Source organism: Haliaeetus leucocephalus, unplaced genomic scaffold (genome assembly GCF_000737465.1).
Source record: "Haliaeetus leucocephalus isolate CR32 unplaced genomic scaffold, Haliaeetus_leucocephalus-4.0 Scaffold1, whole genome shotgun sequence".
NCBI lineage: Eukaryota > Metazoa > Chordata > Aves > Accipitriformes > Accipitridae > Haliaeetus > Haliaeetus leucocephalus.
The window spans coordinates 18788049-18804744 of NW_010972437.1; the positions used below are offsets into that span (position 1 = coordinate 18788049).

The following is a 16696-nucleotide window of genomic DNA, read 5'->3' on the forward strand; positions in this document are numbered from 1 at the left end:
AAGCACTCTTTAGTTAAACCGTCTTCAAGGGTAATCACTATACTTATTTGTGCCTTAAAGCTTTCCTACATGATAAAATTAATTACCGTAACGAAGTAGTCAACGGTTTCACAGTTTCTGTATTCTAATATATTGTACGATGCTTTTTTACTGCATCTTAATATAGCTGAGATTTGAGAACACAACTCCAAATAGTTTTTCAATAAACAATTTCTTCTGCACCTAATGCAAAATCCACGTAAAAAGCTGGCTAGGTGGCTTATAGAGTTGGAAATTCTGGAGAGAAATAGCTAAGTAGGCTTTAACAGACTGTATCACAAATCAATATACCACTCAACACCCTCCTTGAACTATGTCTAAAAGGACCAATAGCCATGTTGAAATACCTAGCACCTCACCTCAGCATCTCTGCAAATCTTTTCTTTGAAAAGAAATGTTACATTAGCGGCTATTTGGCAGATGAGGTTTATCTTGCCACAACCTTCAAATCACCCTTTAAAAGAAAAAAGGACCCCATCCATCTTGTGCATTCTTTTTAAGATACCTTTGGATTACATATATCTCTGTAGAGCTATTCTAGTAGGGAAATACCATACAAACAAATGATAATTCCATTGCATTTTCAGACTTATGGCGTGTAAGACAGTGGCTGACCTATGCTTTGTATTCTTCCTCGTCTCTGCATCAAAACCCTGTTTTGCTGTACGCTGAGAATAGATTCAAGTGCACAAAGAGCCTCATCTCATCTTTAAGAGTCACATACTACCTGCTCTTTACACCCTAAATTCACCTTTCTTTTGCTTACCACAAGCAGTAAGAAATGTTCTTTGCATGATTTAAATCTCAGGCATCAGATTCTTATTTCTTCATGGAACAGAGCAAGTAGACAGCAGAAGACAAGCTTCTCGCACCACGTGCAGCCAACACAGAAAGATCCCGTGAAGCTAGGTGAAAGCTTATACCCAGTTTGAATGACGCAGTCAGTACCAAGGGATCTTCTGTTAAAAACACCCCAGGAGTTGCTCAGATGCGTCAATGTAGCTGTCTAGTGCCATCTTACACAAACATGGATATCTGAGACTTTCAAATGGGGAAGGCAAATATTAACACGGGAATTGAGTGACACCTTTCTTTGCTGAGTGGCACTAGAAGCTAAGCAGTAAACTCCAGAGCATCTCACACAGCACTAGAAACTTATGTTTAGACAAACGGATTGCATTTACTGAACCCTGAAGATGCTAGTAAATATAATTAAGATAGATGAAAGTAATTTACCGTCTTTGAAGTCAGCGTTTTTCTGCCTCACCAGAATTCGGAAATCTTCTGCTGGGTTAACGCTGCCAACCTACAAAAGGTCCCAAAATGATACAATCGTCTGCCAATATCCATCTCTTTCTTCTTGCAAGGCAACAAGAATCTTTAAATTTCTGTTTATTTTAATATGGAAACAGAAGCTCTACACTTCTCTGCATGCAGATTCATAAAATGCAAGTCTTGCAATGTGTGTTAACGTGCAGTACTCCTAGCAAAGGTTAGTTATGACATGAGCAAGATGAACTTACTATGCTGCACTGTTAAGCCAACCGTGTTCTCTGGGGTTTAGAGGTCAGAAGCACAGTAATTCAGGTTATCTGCTAGTTCAGCTTTGAGACTTTCTGTAGCACAGACCTCTCACTAATCTTGACAGACGCTTAATGAGGAATGGGAGCTCCCAGGCATGTGGGTACAGAATCATTGGCTTGCCACTCCAATAGGAAGCTCAAAATTAAAAGCTTGCACTCAATTCATCTACCCTTTCTGGTCCAGTCTGATATCTTAAAGCTTAAGCTCTAAATAGGCATACAGGTGCAGAAACCTTACAAAGGAACTAAAACCAGGTCAAATATAAACAAACACTTACTGAAAAATGGATGCAGTAAGTTTAGAAAAAAAAATTACATTGCTTAAAATTTCCTTTCAGGAATCAAAATTCTCCTAAATTTATTTGAAATTTTTATGCTTTACTGTCAAAATAGTTCACAGATCTTTCAATAAGCTTGCTTGGTGTCTTCATGTTTCTTTTAAATCTGGCAATGTCACTTTTCAGGAAATATCAGAAATTTATGTTAGCAGTACAGAATATTTAAGTCTTTTTAGATTTAAAATCTTTTTTTAAATCTCAATTGTTCATTTTAAAAACCAACCTTAAAGGATAGCACATTTGAAAACAAGTGAAGTTATCTCAATATTAAATCACTTTTTTTCCTGTAATATGAGAAATCAAATAAAGGAAAGTGCACAGTTATGATACAGGCTTCATCTACCCATGTACACAACATCTGGAATTAAGTTAGACCTAGCAGCAAGATTAAGCCAAATTTGTGATTCAGAACCCCAACTAATGCAGAGAACAGTCTCTAAAAATCACAGCAATACCCTTGACTAAATACAGAGGCAACTTCTATGTTGCAGATGATATGAAAGGGAGCAAGAACAAAATTCAACCACTGAACCCCAGTTCTGAGATTCTGTTTTCTTCAGATCCTCAGGCTTGCCCTTTAGAGTTCTAGACATTGGGGGAGAATTTTGTCCTAAAATATAGAAGACTGATGGAGACTTGTGCTAACATACGCCTAAGGGCAGAGAAAGTTGTCTTTACAATCTCTAGCAGAGAGTCTCAAATCTACAAGTAGACAGTATTTCAGTCATGTTTCAGCTAGAAACCCTCCTTTTATCAGGAATTCTGTATATTCACTATAATACACTCAGAGAAATTTATCTTCCCCTTTAATAATCAGATTTGTAAAAATATGCTTACAGAGGTGACATTGCCTTCAGCAAGTTTTATGATGCTAAAGCTACCTTCCTCATCTTCAGTTTTTGGTTTCTTAGGGTTGGGTCCATCTTCACTGCTGCAAATGAGAAGGAAAAAAATTAATATAAACACTTAAACTGTCCTGCCTACTAAACAGGGAGTCAGTAAATTAATGAAATACACACCAAACACTGAACAAAAATTCATTATATAACTGCTTCAAAATTAACACTAAACCATGCCTCATTTTTCCCCACAGGCTGCACAAAGCAGACAGTAGAAACAGAGATCAAACTTAATCTTAGCATAAAACAAGGGCACCGCTTGTTGAAGATGCGAGATTATTCATGCTTATATACACATCTTCTCCACCCTTCTAAATACATAATATCTTCAGTCACTTTACTTGGAACCTGTATATTGAGTTAACCTTGATAATTTACAGCATATGATTTACTGATTTACAGTGTATTACATAACATTTGCTATTCTCACCAGATTCATTCAAAATATGAAGTGGGAATGAAAAGTTAACATTTAAGAGAGAAATTCATTTACTCTTCAAAAATTATCTGCTAGTTCCTGTCTTGGAATTGATAGCTACTACAAACCTGTTTACACAGTGGCTTTTGAGTTTAGTGACCCATATTCTCCACCACTTACAGCAGTCAAAACCTGCTAGACAAACCCCAATTAAGCACATAAGAACTCTTTTACAACATTTTAAGCTACACCTCAAAATGCTTTCAAAAGATTATTTGTTATTTTTAAAAAGGTAATTCTGATTTTAGGCTACTTTCTAACTTTGTCCTCACAGGTAACATATACCAAGGTGTACATTCAAACTAGGAACTTAATTGTAACATCTAATGTGCAATCTTGGCAACAGAGGGAAATCCAGGTAATCACAAAATGGGAAAAAAATCAGACACTGTGTTCTGTGTCACTTAATGTGACAGGCTACTGACACAGAAGAATTGATTTCAGTTTAAGAATGACCGAAAGCTACTCAGCGATCTTAACAGCAGTATTTGCGTTCAAGGAATCCCAAAACAAAGTAGGAAGTTTTTCTTAAAAATTCTACTACTGCAGTGAAAAGAAGAAACTGCTTGACAATGTAGGGACAAAGCCAGAGATCCTGGACTAGGTGCCACTTTGCATTCTACAGGGTTAGAACTGATTTTAAAAAACTGCACTGCACGTTACAGAAGCAATCAACTGTTAGAAAGAACTTGTACAGTCTTCCTTTGTACTTTCTATAGCACAGTCCTCCCCTACTTTACAATCAGCGTTTATCCCGCTTTGTTTCAGTAGTCTTCTCTGTCCTTTACTTAATTTTGTCACTACTGAAATGAAATCGCATCTCGGCAACTCCTGTCATCCAACATAACCTTACTTATCACTCTAGGAGAAATGATGACTTTAGTTATGCCTCAGGACAAGGATAGGATACCTCGCTTCATTCTCAACTCTGCTGACCTTCTGGCTGACCTTAAACAAGTTGCTTGACAGCCAATATGCCTGTTCGTAAAATGGAGAAACTGATAGTTATCCAAAACCAGTGAGTTTAGAATTTCTACGTGAATCAAAATTCTTGCATATTGATGTGGTTTGATGAACGGTGCAAAGAACAATGAAAATTCTCTTTTAGAATATTTTTCTCCAAAGGTGTTTTGCAATCAGTTGCAATGTCTTGAAATCTCTTTCCTCCTGCATTATTTTTACTGATTTGAAATGCTTTGAGATTAGAGGAAGGAGGAGAACATAAATGATGATGCTGCATTTAACTGCCTAGGCCCAAATCTATAGCTGTCATTAACCAGAAGAGTTTGTTAGAGTACTGCAGAAACTAATGAATCAATACCCATTTATACCAGCCAAGGATCTGACATTTAGAATCTGTTACTTGTAATGCACTGATTAGCAGTATTTTTAAACTGTAAAACATTCAACTACTATTTGAGAAAAATTAATAAAATAGAAGATTAATTTAAAACACCCACTTCTACATTTATATAGAAGCCTCTCACATACTGCAAAGCTGGATGAGGTAACAGCCTCTCCAAAGCCAACCTAAGAAGGAAAAAGTAAAATGCCTTCTATTTTACTGGATTTTTTTAAACTACACAGAGCTTAGCAAAAGCGAAACAAACAAATGCTGCATATTAAAATCTGTATTAAGATGTCATGTCTACATTTATGCTGCCTTAGTAGACATTTATCTGGTCAATATGATAATAGGAGACACAAACCAGTTTTAGAATACAAAAATAATGGTTAGGAGAGCTTCTAGCTAACTTTTTCAAAACAGTTTAGCACAAATTACCTAGATCTGATAATTTTAATAAGTTGAGTATTATTTGTTGTTTAACATTTTTCTTAGTCATTGTTGCAGTGAGGTACTTTTCTTTATCAAGTGATTTCATTATACCACTCAGCTTTTCCCCAAACACAGAATAAAACCATACAGTTAACACATCTGTTGTAGTAATGATAATACTACTGTTCTCATTCAATACTACAGCAATACCATTTTTTTTGCAATTTTTTTAAATCCTATTCATTCTTCTTTGCATAGTTGAGTCTGTATCCTTTTGCCTCCTTTACAGATTTTTTTTAAATCATTTTAATGCCCTACACCAATTTCTATCTCAATTATTTTTATAGCTGCTTTCATCACCCCTCTAAAGGAAACCAGTTTTCAAACAAAATAGCTTTCCTTCTTGCTTGTCAACTTGATGCCTTTGGAGCAATACGTTTTTAAGCAACTACCAGTAGTGGGTCACTCTTTTGTTTAAATTCTCTCCCTAGCTTGTTTGAAGCCAAGTTTTGATTTTTATTTTTATTTTTTTTAACTGGTTCTATCACTTTTTAAAATACACATATAAATGTATGTATATGCAACACAGAGAAACTGGGGCACAGAGCAAGGACAAGAGAATTTAATCAGTATGAATTCACAGACACACCAAGGCAAGACAGGCACACACAGCAATGAACAAAATAAAAAGCAAGGTGTTTCCCAGTCTGTATATAGAAATGTGGTCACTATTCCAGAGCAGTAATGTTAGAAGTCCCATCTCATGTCTTCCCAAAGATAACACACTGAGGAGGCTCTAGCCAACTCAAGGTAAAGGATATATAACAGCTCACCTAAGCAAGGCCTCAAAATGCCTCAAAGACATTATTCCTTGCACTGAAAGGACTAAGCTAAAAATGACAAAAGGGAGGGAGAAGGAGCTAACTGAGAACTCTCCAACATCCTAGGGGACCCACTAGTTATATTGTAGGCATTCAATAAATTAAGCTCTAAAAAGCAGATTTTTGTTTGAGCAAATTGATTTGGCTGGTGTGACAGTACCAATGCAGTAGCAATTAAGCATTTCTTCTTCATATTTGCAGCACAACTAAAGTAAACACAATATATGTAGTAACATAAAAAAATAATTTTATCTTAAAAACTGTTCAGACAACAGATGTTCCAGGAAGAGTCCATAACAGTTTGATTTTTCGAGACATCCACATTTATTGCACAGCAGATAATAATGAAGCTGCTTTTCTTTTGATTTGGTATTCAGAATGAAAGCTACAGAACAACGTAAATTGAGCATGCTGAGAAGGAACACTCATCTTTTCAGCTAATTTAAAGCTCTGCAGCATTTATTTTATACTAAATTAGACCTTCTGTTATTCTTATTTGAACTATTTTCTAACTACCAGTAGGATAAACTGTTTGACCAGGAGACAGTAAGTAATGCAACAGGTTGCCCAGTGAGCATGTGCAGTCTCCATCCCTGGATGTTTTCAAGACCAGACTGGTTGAAGCCCTGAGTTACTTGTTTAGATCTCACAGATGACCCTGCTTTGAGCAGCAGGTTAAACAAGAAACCTGCTGAGGTCCCTTCCAGCCTGATGGATTCTGCGATTCTGTGACAACAAATACAGACATAAGGAAGCTACAGACTGGTTCTGGTGTATCTTGCCCCATAATAGTAAGACCACCACTACTCAACAAAATACCCCAGACATACTGTGGTACCACAATATTCTCCACCCATCATTATTTTTTCAGTGTGTAACTCATTGATCTTATGTTCAAAAGACTCTAAGCCTGCTTCATCCAGCAAAAACAATTTGAAGTGTAAAAAAAAGTTTCAGAAAAATTCATAATACATATCCAACTTACTTGTCTTTGAAGATGTCTTGAGCAGTCTTCTCTTCTTTTTTCTTGCCAACTTCCTTTAGGGGGAAAAGTGCTTTTACTTTTTCAAGAGGAGCCTGACACCTTTCTTTAACCACACAGGGCATCTCCAGCATCTCTAGAAGGTGCTGCTCAATTGGCGGCAATGGCTCATTGGGGTGAAAAGCCTTATGCTGCAAACACTGCAAGAAACAATTTAAACTAAAAGTTTTTCTTTGCTCATGTGCCTTTAATATAATGCCTGTATGTCTAACATCATATGGTACATGCAAAATATCTTCCATATTAAGAAACTACCATCATATTGCTGACAAATATTCCAGCTCACAAGAGGATTGAAAGTCACATGGTCAGCTGTTTAAGAAGATTAATAATGATATTAAACAAGAATACTGATGCAGATGAGTGTTCCCACACTCACTGGAATGAGTTCTATGAAAATTATTAGGAAAATCCCAGGAATAAAACACCCGTCTGCAACTATTCAGCTTTTTAACTTCACTTTACCTTTAAAATGCAGTTCTATTATAAAAGTCACATGGGAGAGACTGCTACACATTCCAAAATTAGGCAACGAGATATATATCCCAACGATGTATTCCAGTGTCCCTCAAAGAAAATATTTCTTCTTGGTCAATAAAACTCAGTATGCATACAAGAGAAATTTTCACCAGTTTAAGAGCAAATGGAAAGAGAGACATTAAAGGTGCACAGGTGAGGCACAGAATATAGGTATGTTTGCAAATTAACTCTGAAAAGAGTGTGGGAATGAAGGGGCTTGACAGATGTACATCAAAGTTGGAACAGATGGTAGGAGCTACAGAGGAGAAGGCTTTTTCACCAAAGTGTAAAGAAAGTGCATGCAGTCAGGGAGCCGAGCAGAGGGAGAGAGATGAGGTTAATGAGGCAGGCTACAGAAGTTCCACTGAGAATTTTAAAAACAAAGTATGTATCTCTAAAATGTTGTGAAGTGTGGAATAGCAGTAGAGATGTATGTGTATGTACATATATATACACAGATACCAGTGCATGGACACACATACATAAAAACACGTGATGTACATGGGAGAATAACTTTTCCAAGCCTGTTGTACTGGGTTAGACAGAATTAGACAGAAGTGTGAAGGTAACTACTCGGTAAACTAGGAATACAGCAGAGATTTGCTCTCCTGTTGGCTGTCAGACATGACATTAATTTAAAAAACAAAACCAAAGCAAACAAACCCCTCTGTTCATGCTGAAAAGCTGCCAATAAAAGAAAATCCAGACCATATGCTACACATCGATACTGATGTGCTTTCATGCTGCCATTAAGATTCCAATCCATATTAGAGCATACTTTCAAAAGGAGGCAGTCATACAAGGCTACTGATTTGGAAACACTTGTAATGATTTAAGGCATAATTATTTTGAAAGAGAGTAAAAATGTTGCTGGAAGCTGCAGTAATAGCTCTTGTGATACAAAAAAACAATATTAAAAGAACATTAGGAAATTGAATTAAACTCACAAAGCAAAAAACCTAAGTCCCCTGTTGTGAATGTGTTTTTCAGGCTTTTGCATCTGAAATCTCTACATGTGAAGCTACAAGAGCTGAGCAGACTGAGTAGCCACAGCCTCCACTTGTTCCTGTTTTTAGGGTAGATGACTGACCTGGTTTCGGTTGAGATAGAGTTAATTTTCTTTCTAGTAGCTGGTATAGTGTTATGTTTTGGATTTAGTATGAGAATAATGTTGATAACACACTGATGTTTTTAGTCTCAACACTGCTTAGCAACAACTAACTCAAGGGTTTTTCAGTTTCTCACACCCAGCCAGCAAGAAGGCTGGAGGGGCACAAGAAGTTGGGAGTGGACACGGCCAGGACAGCTGACCCAAACTGGCCAAAGGGGTATTCCGTACCGTGTGACGTCATGCCCGGTATATAAACGGGGCCAGGGGAGTTGGCCAGGGATGGGGGGGATCGCTGCTCGGGACTAACTGGGCGTCAGTCGGCAAGTGGTGAGCAATTGCATTATGCATCACTTGTTTTGTATATTTCAGTTCTTTTATTATTGTCATTTAATTATTATTATCGTTGTTATTATTATTTTCTTCCTTTCTGTTCTATTAAACTGTTTTTATCTCAGCCCACAAGTTTTACTTATTTTTCCTCTGATTCTCTCCCCCATCCCACTGGATGGGAAGGGGAGTGACAGAGTGGCTGCACGGTGCTTAGTTGCTGGCTAGGATTAAACTAGAACATTGACAACCTCTGAAACCTGATGGCAGGTACCATCAAAACTCAGGTGCTAAATAGAGATGAAGTTGAACAGACTTAACCTGGAGTTTCCAATCCCAAACAGTCCCTTTTAACCTTGCTTCCTCTTCCTTCTGTGCCCAGCAAGAACCACTCGACCTTCACTGGCCAGAAAGCAATCCATGCTGCCACTGGCTTCCCCACTCACTGTTCTACTCATGCATGTTGTCAGCAATGCACTAGCTCCTCCTTGTTCTTCTTAAATTCCTTACATTTCCAGTCTAGAGATGTAGCCAGCTTTCAGGAACAGGGGTCACACTAAGATACTGGTCAATGGATGTAATGAAGTGGGCTTTTCACATAATTAATTCCATGATAAGCAACAGCATAAATACATGAATAGACAGAAATTTACTGCAAGAAAGCATCCTGCCTTGTTCCCTTCCACACAGCATCTAGGAACACACTTTTGTAAGAACGCATTTTAGCAAATCTATAAATACTACAGGAACCTGAGGGTATTTAAAGCTTTAGAACACGGGAGGCAGATTCAGCTATCTAAAAGATAAGCATCTAGTCTCTATCAGTCACCTACTCACTCTACACAACCACAACTATCATGTACTTAGGATCTCTGAAACAAGAAGGATCAATTACTTTCCCAAGGTTCTTTTTTCACAGACTATGGAATAGACTTGGACCACTCAGCTTTCACTAGTTAGCTAGCTGTGGTTAAACCTCTGTGAACTGAATCCCAACACGAGTGTCTTAGACATCCGTTTACACCTAGTTTGTGACTATTTCAACATGACCTTCCAACAGATCCACTACATTCAACCAAAGATAAGATTACTCATTGCTGAAAGCCCTTACAGACTTCTGTGAGTGACCTCCTGTCCCCCTGCTGCTCTGCTTTTTGAAAGAACATAACCATACAGTCCAACCGCTTATAAACGAGCTCAGTCCTCTAAGGTCGCTTACATGTGGTCTAACAAGAGCCAGTACAGCATATTTAGATGCAGACTCTGCAGCTGGATCCCATGAACTATGCGATGCTGCAGGCCACTGTCCCCGCAAACCTTCCCCGCCCAGTACAGAACAATCATTATTGAGCAATTTGTTTATTTGGCTATCAAATAAAATGCACTGCATTCTCCAAATGTCTTAGGTGCTTCAAATCCCTGTATTTAAGACGAACAACTTAAGCAACAACATTGGAAGTCTGCCACCACAAAAGCTATGGAAGTTCACTTAGGCTTTTCTGGAAGCAAGGAATAAAAGTTGAAACTCTGGATATAGGATATTCCTCATCTTCCACTCCAGCAAGCATTAGCAACTCCTTTCCACCCACTCTGTCATTTCCTGATGCCTACCACTACCTCCAGAGATATAATTTAGCTTGATGTTTCTGTTTAAATTCTGGCTCTTGTGTCACTTATCATTCCAAATATCTTCATGAGGCAACAGAGCAAGGAAATGAAGGAGGAGTTCATCCTTTCTTCAGAGTTATTTTTCCAAACCATTTATAGGTCCTGTTCAGCCCAACCAATTTACTGGCTACATTCAAAAGATGATGTATAATTTTCCTTCATAGTTCTTAAGGAACCAGCAGTGCTTCTTGGCCTAAGACAAAAATATTAAGAATTTGGAACATGTTTGCAGCAAAAATTCTCTGCAACTTATACAGATTAATAGCAGTTTTGTAACCAAGACAAAAAAATGGGGCTGTGTGTGGCCAAAAGAAAGCACTAAAAGGACTAGTAATTTAGGGTTTTATAAACAGCAAGCGCTGTGGACAGGAACTCTATACTGCCTAGTACATTGAAACAGTCAATAAATACTTTTTTCACCAGTAGCATTCACCCTTCCAAAACCCTATTACCCTCTAAAGAAATTGGTGAGATATGCAGTTACTCTCTTCTAGCAGCACTTGACTCAGCTGCTGGGACAACACCATCATACTGTTTCAGAAGACAAATGGCAGACCTAAACAAACATCTTTCATTGGTAGGTGACATCCACTGAACCAAAAGAATGCAAAATTGTATCTAGCAATATAACAGAGAAAATTCTATCCCCTATGTGTTTTGTTTACAAGCAAAAACATATTTGTTTTGTAATACCCAAGCTTTACAATCCTTCCTAAAATATGAGTCATGCAGAAGTCAACCCATTTTAAGCTCTTTCCCAGCAATAACCTTCTACTGACCAAACACTGCATTCAGTTACACACTGTCTTGTCAATATGACTGGCAGAATTTGTAGGGAACACCAAGTTCTTCAGGTGTCAGTCAGTGTAGGATTTGAAGACAGTGGGCTTATATGTGTTCCTGAAATATATATATGACCTTCAGATCCTTTGGTTCTTTTGACAATACTGAAGTAGCGTGGCTTTTGGAAGCTAGGATAAGTTTTGTTAATTTAAAAAAGCATCTTCTTCCAACTTGTAAACTGAAAAAATTTCAATTGGAATTGTTGAGATATGATGAACATGGTTGATATAATACCATTTTTGGTCAATTTTCAGAGTGCAGTCATGCACTCAATGTATCTCTGTGGTTCTGTATACAACACAATTCTGCAGCTATATAAATTGCAATGTGATTTCCTTCCAATGACTTTTTTGCCTCAGTCTTCACTGGCAAGTGCTCCAGCCACACCGCCCAAGTCACAGAAGGCAAAGGCAGGGACTGGGAGAATGAAGAACTGCCCACCATAGGAGAAGATCAGGTTCAAAACCATCTAAAGAATCTGAAGGTGCACATGTCCATGGGACGTGATGAGATGCATCCACAGGTCCTGAGGAAACTGGCAGATGAAGCAGCGAAGCCACTATCCCTCATACATGAGAAGTTGTGGCAGGCCTGGGAAGTGCCCACTGACTGGAAAAGGGGAAAGATAACCCCCATTTTTAAAAAGGAAATAAAGGAAGATCCAGGGAACTGCAGGCCAGTCAGTCTCACCTCTGTGCCTGGCAAGATCATGGAGCGGATCCTCCTGGAAACTATGCTAGGGCACATGGAAAATAAAGAGGAGATTGGTGACAGCCAACATGGCTTTACTAAGGGCAAATCGTGCCTGACAAACTCAGTGGCCTTCTACGACAGGGTTACAGCATTGGTGGATAAGGAAAAAGCAGTGGACATCATCTACCTGGACTTGTGCAAAGCATTTGACAGTGTCCCACACAACATCCTTGTCTCTAAATTGGAGAGACATGGATTTGACAGATGGACCACTTGACGGATAAGGAATCAGCTGGATGGTCACGCTCAAAGAGTTGCCGTCAACAGCTTAGCGTTGGAGTGGAGACCAGTGATGAGTTGCGTTCCTCAAGGGTTGGTATTCAGACCGGCACTGTTTAACATTTTTGTTAGCAACACGGACAGTGGAATTGAGTGAACCCTCAGCAAATTTGACCACAACACCAAGCTGTGTGGTGCGGTTGACACACTGGAGGGAAGGGATGCCATCCAGAGAGACCTTGACAGTCTTGAGAGGTGGGCCCCTGTGAACCTCACGAAGCTCAACAAGGCCAAGTGCAAGGTCCTGCACGTGGGTCGGGGCAATGCCAACCACAAATAAAGGGTGGGTGATGAATGGATTGAGAGCAGCCCTGAGGAGAAAGACTTGGGGGTATTAGTGGATGAAACACTGAATCTGAGCCAGCAACATGCACTTGCAGCCCAGAAAGCCAATCGCATCCTGCGCTGCATCAAAAGAAGTGTGGCTAGCAGGTCAAGGGAGGTGATTCTCCCCCTCTACTCTGCTTTCATGAGACCCCACCTGGAGTACTGTGTTCAGCTCTGGGGTCCCCAGCAAAGGAAAGACATGGACCTGCTTGAGCAGGTACAGAGGAGGGCCACAAAGATGATCAGGTGGCTGGAGCACCTCCCCAGTGAGCATAGGCTGAGAGAATTGAGGTTGTTCAGCCTGGAGAAGAGAAGGCTCTGGGGAGACCTCAGAGCAGCCTTCCAGTACTTAAAGGGGGCCTACAGAAAAGATGGGAAAGTACTCTTTAACAGGGAGTGTAGTGACAGGACGAGGGGTAACGGTTTTAAACTGAAAGAGCGTAGATTTAGATTAGATGTAAGGAAGAAATTCTTTACTGTGAGGGTGGTGAGGCACTGGAACAGGTTGCCCAGAGTAGTTGTGGATGCCCCCATCCCTGGAAGTGTTCAATGCCAGGCTGGATGGGGCTTTGAGCAACGTGGTCTAGTGGAAGCTGTCCCTGCCCATGGCAGCGGGGTTGGAATTGGATGATCTTTAAGGTCCCTTCCAACCCAAACCATTCTACGATTCTATGATTATTTTTGAATTTGCTGTGTCATTTTTTGAACACTTGAATTTCAATGTATAATTAAATCTCTCATCCTCACAGTTGCAATGAAAATCTTCATAATATGAATGTAAATCAAAATGTAGACAGCTTGATACAATAACTGCAAGAAGTGTGAACTGTTCTGCTCGCCTGTAAAATGCATCAGCTCAGACACCCAAATGGAATATTTTAAATGTCAACAATGTTAATCATTCACTACAGATCATATTCACCTCAGACTGATCTGTTTTGGAACCACTGCTAGATGCAACAATGCACAGAAAAGTGACTCTGCTCAAGATTTAATGAGATATAGAATGAGAAGCTGAAGAGATCCCTGATTTTCAGTCAATTTCTCTCTTTACCCAGAAGCTGAAGACTGAGTCTATGTCTGCACCATGATAGCTGCAATACAGTCTTGAGATACCCAAACAAGTTTTAAAGTGTCTAGTCTAGGTGCCCATGAATATTACTGATGCTGTTGCAGACACCTCAGCATAGGTGTAAATTCCCTTGCTTCCTGGAAACTGGAAATTTTAAGAAAAAAATCTATGTCAGGGACAATACAGAAATCATGCGCTACCCCATACTTAAATGCAAAAGACTTTATATTCCCATCTTCACAATGCAGATCTTTTCAGTGTAAATTAGGGAAAGACAGAAAGGTAAAAAGTCTTAACAGAATAAGTTTTTAAAAAATGTCATATAGTTCATCTCACCTGATACAACCTCTGAAAATGAGGGTTTGGGATTTTGCTGGGCTTAAACAGGTCCTCAAAAGTTTCTCCATCATCATTTTCATAAACCAAATTCATAGAATCAATCAAAGAGTCAACAGCAGATAACTGATCCGCTAAGACAGCAATCACATACAAAGAAAAATTAAATACATTTGCGGATGGATGCATTTCTTGAAACAATTTATAAATGAAGATTCACTTTCCAATGTGAGATTTTGACCAAGTCATTACATGCCACAGAATACACTGCAGATATAGACATGCCAATAAAGAATATGGATAACGGACACAGTAATAAACTCCCTGCTTTATTTAAGGACTACAATGTAAAGTCATAAAGCCTTTTTTTTTTCCCCCCAAGACCTCCATTATTGCTGCCTTTTTGCTTCCATTTTCGTCTTTTTCAAGATGTTTTTATTTGCAACAGAAGGTTTATAGGCCACTTAGAAAATAAGAAGAACAGCTGGTTTGAAAAATTAAATGGTGTCATATAAATTTTAAAAGTTATGATTGCAAATTAACACAGTTCACAATAGTCCACTATTGCTTTGGTAAGACAGATTTTGGATTTGTTCTCAAACTGCTGATTACAGGCAAGAAAATAGAAACTGTTTCAGAAACAACTCAGCATGCTTTATATACCCTGACGTGCAGATGCCCATTCAATGGATCTCATAACAAATCAAAGAAGTGGGAGTGGATTTTAAACTACATCCATTTATGCTCATTGCTGTGCAAAATTCTCAGAATAGTGAGTCAAGTTTTGTATGGCTGCAGGGGCTCTCCAGAGACGCCCTCCATCTGAATCTGGACACCAGTAAGTGCATGCTCTAAAAATCAACACACCACAGCGAAAACAGTCTTTGCCTTTGTACATTATATTAACAGGCCATACAGCAACTGGCTACAGGACCAGCTTTGTACGAACAGAGCTGATGCCTCTATTCTAATTCTAGCTAGCTAATCACATCTTGTAACTCCCACAAGGTTTGGCCATTTAGTCTCACAAATGAGTTCAAAGATCAAAGGATATGGAGGACTAAATCTCAGATCTCTATCACAGAGATCCTGTCAGACTAATAATCCCATAACCTGAGCCAGAAGTCATTTAACAGGACAGTTTCAAAAGACTGCCTGCAAACCTCAAGTCTGCTCAGACTGCAACTAAGCTGGCAAAGTTTTGATACAGGCTTTATACTTCAAGACGACATCACCATAATGTATTCCCAAAGGCCTGGGCTTTTTTTTCCTAAGCCAAAAATAATGACAAAGCTGATGTTTTCATTGGAAAGCCAAACATTCTAACTCTTTTAGTGTCTTAAAGGAAGACAAGTAGGTTACTTTGTCCAGTTGCCCAGCAAGGGACTATCTTACCTGTAGGAATGCATTTTTTGTTGTTTTTCAAGGATGAAAATATGTACTGTCTTAAGTCTTCCATGTAGGGTAGTTGCACATAGATGAGACACTGGGCAAGACGAAAGAAGAAAGAAAAACTGAGCCTGAAGAAAAAAATCTAAAGCATCCCAGAGTGCCCTATCAGGGCAATACAAACACAAGAAAAATCCAAAGATCTAATATCTGTATGTATCAAAATACTTAAAGAATTTAAAGAGCAACACAGCTTTAAGCAGAATAAAACACAGAATTATAATATAGCAATGGCTACACTCCTAATTTTTCTGCTGTTGGAATAAAGACCTCCCAGGTCATCCAATCCCTTTTTCTTGTGCAGAGTTCCAAGCAGCCAAGCTTTAAATAATCCATATATTGGTGCTTTGGGAGGTTTTATCATAGCTTACTGTGTTTCCAAGTCAAAAGTTGGCTTTGTTTTTTTAACGTTCTCAACCTAATTTTTTCTTTATTCAAATACCTCCTCCAGTTCATACCACCCTAAATAATTCTTTTCCATTCTTTATGTTTATACCCTTCAAAAGTCTGAAGATTGTTATGTCCACCCCCACCTTCGTCATTGCTTAGCCATGCTACACATACTTAGCTCTTTCAATAGTCTCTCGTAAGTAAGATCAGTGGAAACATATGCTGCAAAAATTCTGATATGCAGTGCTGCTTCTGGGTCTCTCAGAATTTAAAAAAAAAATGATTTCAAATAAGATTCTGCTGTGTACAGAACTTTCTTTTTTTTTGTTTTTACTAAGAAACAGACTTCTTTTTTTCTCCTGTTCTTTAAAATAACCTTTTCAAGTAAATAAATGTGCTACTATCTTCCTAACTCTCCATATGAATTTAAACAACGGCTTTAAATGCTGTGAGCTCCTCCCCTCAGTACCAGCTGACTTGGAAACCCAAAGACAACAGTGTAGTTGGACACGCTTGAAATGCCATGCCAACTATCAAGTTCAAATTTTGCACTACCAAGCATCCTGGAGATAAATCCATAGTTTA

The 16696-nt window shown here is 38.7% G+C and overlaps 1 protein-coding gene across 2 annotated transcripts in view; it reads right to left on the reverse strand.

Moving 5' to 3' along the window:
* XRCC5 (X-ray repair complementing defective repair in Chinese hamster cells 5 (double-strand-break rejoining)) overlaps nucleotides 1-16696 on the reverse strand; it is a 51760-nt gene that overhangs the window by 16334 nt on the left and 18730 nt on the right. For both annotated transcript variants that reach the window (XM_010568439.1, XM_010568447.1), the window contains exons 11-15: nucleotides 15668-15758; nucleotides 14273-14406; nucleotides 6981-7177; nucleotides 2798-2891; nucleotides 1276-1345 (exon numbers count right to left, since the gene is read on the reverse strand). In XM_010568439.1, the coding sequence (XP_010566741.1) occupies nucleotides 1276-1345; nucleotides 2798-2891; nucleotides 6981-7177; nucleotides 14273-14406; nucleotides 15668-15758 (586 nt within the window). The remainder of the gene's footprint in view (nucleotides 1-1275; nucleotides 1346-2797; nucleotides 2892-6980; nucleotides 7178-14272; nucleotides 14407-15667; nucleotides 15759-16696) is intronic.